At 37.6% G+C, this 6,222-nt stretch overlaps 1 protein-coding gene across 1 annotated transcript in view; it reads left to right on the top strand.

The window, feature by feature from the left end:
• Positions 1-6,222, top strand: part of ATG10 (autophagy related 10) — a 376,082-nt gene that overhangs the window by 18,645 nt on the left and 351,215 nt on the right. Inside the window, exon 2 of the mRNA XM_004703653.3 lies at positions 3,119-3,238. Within this exon, the coding sequence (XP_004703710.1) occupies positions 3,131-3,238 (108 nt within the window). The 5' untranslated portion in view covers positions 3,119-3,130. The remainder of the gene's footprint in view (positions 1-3,118; positions 3,239-6,222) is intronic.

Below are 6,222 nucleotides of genomic sequence, written 5' to 3'. Positions count from 1 at the left end.
TGGAATACCCTTTACCTAATCTGCATTGTGAAACTGTCCTGGCAGTGAGGGGTGGATATAGTTTGAATCATTTCTCACCTTAAATCTCATGTGACATACTAGAGTCACACAACAGTGCTTCTACCAACTAATTCTTTCCTTTTTTAATACTTATTGATATTGCGGCTCTTATTTCTCTTGGATATAAACCAAGTGGTGGGATTGCTTGAGTATACGATATTTCTATTTCCCTCTTTTTAGGGAAGTATCGTTCTGTTTCCCTCAGTGGTCACACCATTCTATAGTCCCACAGACAGTGCAATGTAAGAGGATGCAGTCTCTCCACAGCTTCTCCAACATTTGTTGTTGTTTCTTCATGTAGCTATGATGTTTGAAGGAGCCCTGCTGGCGTAGTGGGCTATGTGTTGGGCTGTTAGCCACAAGATCAGCAGTTCAGAACTACTAGTTGCTCTGCGGGAGAAAGATGAGGCTTTCTACTCCTGTAAAGATGTACAGTTTCAGAAACCAACAAGGGCAGTTCTACTGTCCTGTAAGGTTACTTACCATAAGTCAGAATCGACTAATAACAGTGAGTTGTTTTTACATTTAAAAAAATGGTATTTGAAAGGAAACGTGGCCCTGAGAAATGAACAAACTGAAGTCCTTTGAGTGGAAGTCACTTCGTCCTCCACCCACAGGGATCAGGGTGTGAAGATTGCTGGTAGCCCTTTTCTTCCGCAGCACCAGTTTTAGCCTGCTGTTTCTCCAGTCTCATGTAAATATCCCTGCCCCTTTGTCCAAACACTAAACCAAGCCTACTGTCATTGAGTTGATTCCAAGTCATCGGAAACCAATGACATGTCTGTAATTCAGTTCCACCAGAAACAGCAAAGTCGTTTTGTATTTTCTCTCTCATATACTGTTCCTGTCTATTGGAAGTCGCTGCCTTTCATGCCATCTTGAGAAGATGGATTCAAGGCTGAGTTCTGGTTCATCAGGCAGACTGGATTGATTGATGGTTCTGGATGAAAGCAGTAAATGACATCATGAATTAGTTATCATCTCTGTGTTTTCCATCATATACCATTTGCCCCCTGTCATTAACAAGTTAGTTTTATATATTCTGCGAGGATCTCTCCACTCCAACAAATCTCAGGATAGTTCTTCAGTGCCCATGTGGAAAACATCAAATATCATAGCTTCATTTAAAAAACGCTTCGTGGCCACAGCTGCGACCTTGTCAGGACCTGAAATCTCTCATTCTTCCAATGCTTTCATTTTCCTCTCCACAACTGCTCTTCTTAGCTCTTTACATCTTCCTTACGTTCCTTGACACCACCGTATTTCCCAGTCTTTTCAACCTTCTGTTGGTATCTTCCCCTTTCCTACTTAAGTTGGACTGTGAACTTTTCTTATTAACATATGTATTTTATTCCTTCTTATACTATCTTTCCACCCACTCACTCCAGCATACAAATCTTGAAGGCATGTTAGTGTAGCACCTTCTGCTACCGAAAGCTAAGAAGTGCTGAGACAATTACACCACCTCACAGGACAAGTTCCAGGTGTTTAGTTTCTGTTGGGTCTTTACTTCTGTCTATTCATCTGTGAATACTATCATTTCTTTCACTAGGAATTCCAAGTCTACGGTACTTTTCTCAGCCACTCTCCTCTCACCTCTATGCTCCCTTTCTCTGCAGCACATCTTGTCCAGCCCAGCCTCAGAAAATGTGTGAGTTTCTCTTCCCTAACTTTGGGACTCCTTTAAGGAACTCTCTATTTTATATTCATCCTTAAATGCCTATCACTTGTTGGTTACAAGGGGCAAGGTATCTTTTGAATGGTTAAAAACCCCACCTCCTGTGCTGTGGGACCACATTATCCTAACACCTTTACAATATTGCTTATCGGTGTCTTGCTTCATCAACGTATGGCTTATTTTTAGTAATTTTTAGCATTACCCTCTCTCCCAATGCCCTTTGCTCAGTTGACAGATATGATGATTATGAGTTGAAAATTGACTCAAAGCCACCAAACAACAATAGCAATACAGATTGTTTACTCTTCCTTCTTCAACCGAGTAACCAGGGGTTTGTGAGTATTAATGGCAATGGGAAGTATTGTGCTTGACATAGTAATCAATCAACACCCGTCAATTGTCTAATGAGAATGTGGGAATTTGCTTCCTCTTACTTTTCTCATTGAGGGCCTTGAACGGTTACATGATCTACATGTTTCTCTCCACCTGTAAAAGCTCTCTTTTAATAAATAGTGTTCCATGTTTTAGATAGATTTACGTAACAAGTATATGGGTTTCCTTTGTAAAGCATTGCTTGAAGCTTGAAAGTAGCTAATTCAGTGATCATGACCTTCCACCTTGGAGAAAAACAATTTCAGGCTTTAGAACTTCATTTGTTAATGAACTTTATAAGGAAGTGTTGAGAATAACTTAGCTCAACTAATGACTGTCAAACTACCTATATAAGAGCTAAGGTTGGAGGTAGATAAGAAGGTTCAGAGGAGGCTAATTTAGAAGCATTCCAAGTAGGATACAATCCAGCTTTTGAAACTCAGTTCATGGACAAATGAAACTTGTTGCTAAACCGTTGTTGTTGCATGCTGTTGCATTGATTCTGACTGTAGGACAGAGAAGAACCACCCATTGGGTTTCTCCTCTGACTAATATTTATAGGAGCATATCGCCACATCTTATGTGCATCAGTTGGTGGGTTTGAGCTGCTGACTTTCAGGTGAGCAGTTGAATGCTTAACTACTACACCACCAGGGCTCCTGCTACCCCCACGTTTTTTTTCTTTTTAGCTAAATACAAGTCCTATTAAAATATAATGAAACAGTAAGGATTGATTATGTATTCAGCATCACACTTATCATTATAAAACCCATAGATGTGCACTTGTAAGTCTAGGACATTCTGCTATTCATACTGATCAAAGTTTGCTCCTGATAGTAAAAATGGCTGGGGTGAGAAAGACAGAAACATATTTGTTCTTGGAATGGCTCCGGAGTTATTTTCCATTCTAAACCCTAAATTTTGGTTTGTTTAAAGTAATAAGCAAATTATAATTCTTTTCGTTACTCATTCTACAGCTGATGCTAATGCTTATTTTTTCCATTGCAGTTATCATTCAACATGGAAGAAGTCCAGTTCCTTGGAGAAAAAACATTTCAGCATTATTGTGCAGAATTCATAAAACATTCACAGCAGATAGGTGATGGTTGGGAATGGAAAACTTCAAAGGTAAGGCCATAATGTTTTTCTTTACTTAAATGGTGGTTTTTGTGGTTTTCATTGCTTATGTTTTTGCTTTGAGACCTCAGTACTTGAAACTAATGTATGAAAGCAACTTTGATTTAGTAAAAGTCCTAAATTGAAGAATGTTTTAAAACAGATGTCCGTTTTATTACTTAGGCTATATAAACTCATAATAATTAGACTAATAAAGTATTATCTAGAAAAATACTTAGGTGACCTGCTTTAATTTAATAGATACGAATGCTTAGCATATTAATTATCTGAATGTAAACAGATGCTTCTGTGGTTCTTCCAACCTTTTATTTACACTAAAAAGTAGGAAACTACTTTTGCCCAGAGGGTGAAAAGATAATTCTGAAGCCAAAATATAGCCAATCAACATTTTTGAACTACTGGGGGCTGCAGTTTAAAATTAATTTGGAATTTTTGATAAGGTGAACATATTCTAAAACTTTGTTTCCTTTTTTAGTTTTATTAAGCAATAATGAAAAAGGCAACGGTACTCTATTAATTCCATATATTCATTTAGTAAAGTTTTCTGCCAAAACCTTTTTTAAAGTTCCTTGACATTCCTTTCTTAGAGAATAACTAAGCTTTTTCTACTTGACATTTTATCTGATTCCTGAAGGAATGATTAATCCCAATTCTATGCCAATTAGTTTTGTTTCCTAAATGCACTGAGAGATTTCAGGAGTTCTGACATGATTCCCATGATTCAGAAAGAGGCTAGGAAGATGAAGGTTTTTGATCAAGTTCATCTTGTCACTGAGCAGAGAAGATGTTCCTTCCTCTTGGGTTATCTTCTGAGTAAGACTAGACAGTGTAGCTCATAGACTGATTCAAAGGTATAGGGTTAGTCTCTAGAGGTAGAATCTAGTGCTACCCTCTAATTGGTATTGTTCCATCAGCCCCTAGGGATTCTCCTGGTCTAGGATAACATGCCACAACTTATCTGTCACTTTTTCATACTATGGTGGCTTTGTGTTGCTGTGATGCTGGAAGCTATGTCACCAGAATTTCAAATACCAACAGGATCACTCAAAGGCAACAGGCCTCAATACAGCTTCCAGATTAAGAGCAGACTACAAAAAGGAATAGGCTGTCTGCCTTTTCTTTATGTATAGCATCAAAACATTATCAGATACTGAAAATTCCATGAATAGAAGTTGAACATCCTTAGAGATAGTGCGAGAAGATGAGTCGCTTAGGTTGGAAGACACTAAAATTACAACTTCTCAAAAGTAGAGTCAACCGTAATGACATGTATGGAGTAAAGACTGGGAATACAGCCTTCTGGACCTTCATTTGCCAATGGGGCACAACTCAGCATCAGTTAATAATAGGAACTTGGAATGTATGAAGGATGAATCTAGGAAAATCGGATGTTGTCAAAATGAAATGGAATGCATGAAGATCGATATCTATGGGTTACTGAGCTGAAATGGACTGGTATTGGCCATTTTGAATCAGTAAATAACATGGTTTACTGAGATGACAGATTCAAGAGGAGTGGTGTTGCACTCGTCATCCAAAAGGACATTACAAGGTGCAGCTTAAATTACAATGCTGTCTGTGATACATAATATCTATCCCCATCAAAGGAAATCTAGGTTATACAAAGAATGCAACTAGTATTCAAATTTATGCATTGACCACTAAAGCTAGTGATACAGTCTGAAATCGATCAAACGTACAATCAAGGTACGTTTATAATTATTGGCAATTGGAATGTAAAAATTGGAAATGGGAAAGAAGAGTCGTTGGAAAATATGGTCTTGGTGATAGAAATGAAGCTAGAGATTGCATGTTAGAATTTTGCAAAACCAAGGACTTGTTCATAGTCCATATATTTTTTTCTAGAACACAAACAGTGACTATACATGTGGATTTCTTCAGACAGAATACTCACAAGTAAAATTGGCTGCATTTGTGGGAAGAGACCATGGAGAAGTTCAGTATCAACAAGTAAAACTACACCAGGGGCTGACTATGGAACAGCCCTCCAAGTTTTCATAAGTAAGTTCAGGTTGAAGCTGAAGGGTATTAAAGCAAATCCACCAGAGCCAAAATATAAACTTGAATCTACCCCCACCTGAAATTTGAGAACATCTCAAGAACAGATTTGACAGATTTGACACTAATGACAGAAGACCTGGTGAACTGTGGGATGATATCAAGAATATCACACTTAGAAAAAGCAAAAGGAAAAAATAAAATAAAATAATAATAATTAAAAAAGAAAGCAAAAGGTCATGAAAAAGACAAGAAAGAAAGAAAAGATCAAAGTAGATGTCTGAAGAGGCTTTGAAACTTTGCTCTTAATTGTAGGGTATCTAAGGCAAATGGAAGAAATGATGAAGTCAAAAAGCTAAATAGAAAATTTCAAAGGGCAGTTTAAGAAAGCTAAAGTAAAATATTACAACAAAATATGCAAAGACCTAGAGTTAGAAAAGCAAAAAGGAAAAACATGCTTAGCATATCTTAAACTCAAGAAAAAATTCAAGCCTTGAGTCGCAATATTCAAAGATTCTATGGGCAAAATATTGAAGGATGCAGGAAGCATCAAAAGCAGATGGAAAGATTACACTGAATCATTGTACTAGAAAGAAATAGTTGACATTCAGCCATTTCAAGAGGTCGCATAAGGCAGTTACAAAGGTCTACCTAAGTCCAAAGAGGGAACACAGACCTTCATGTCTGTATGGTCGGTTAGTGTGGTGAGGCAGTAAGGGGTGGAAACCTTTTCTTCAACACCCAGATAGGATATAATTTGATCTCCCTTTCGACCACTTTAAAAGTCATTTCAGTTAAGAAAAAAAAAAAGTGAAGGGGAAATACAGTTGGGTTAAGCCTGCAGTGAATTTCCTCTGACCAGAGGCCAGGGATGTGAATACTCTTGCTATTGTGCATAGTGCATTGGCAAGTGGATTATTGCAGATATAGTTAGGTTAAAATTTAACACGTTATCA

This window comes from Echinops telfairi, unplaced genomic scaffold, assembly GCF_000313985.2.
Source record: "Echinops telfairi isolate 266 unplaced genomic scaffold, ASM31398v2 ScPeMD7_7469;HRSCAF=8507_1, whole genome shotgun sequence".
In the NCBI taxonomy this organism is placed as follows: Eukaryota; Metazoa; Chordata; class Mammalia; order Afrosoricida; family Tenrecidae; genus Echinops; species Echinops telfairi.
This window is presented reverse-complemented; position numbering and strand designations above follow the sequence as displayed.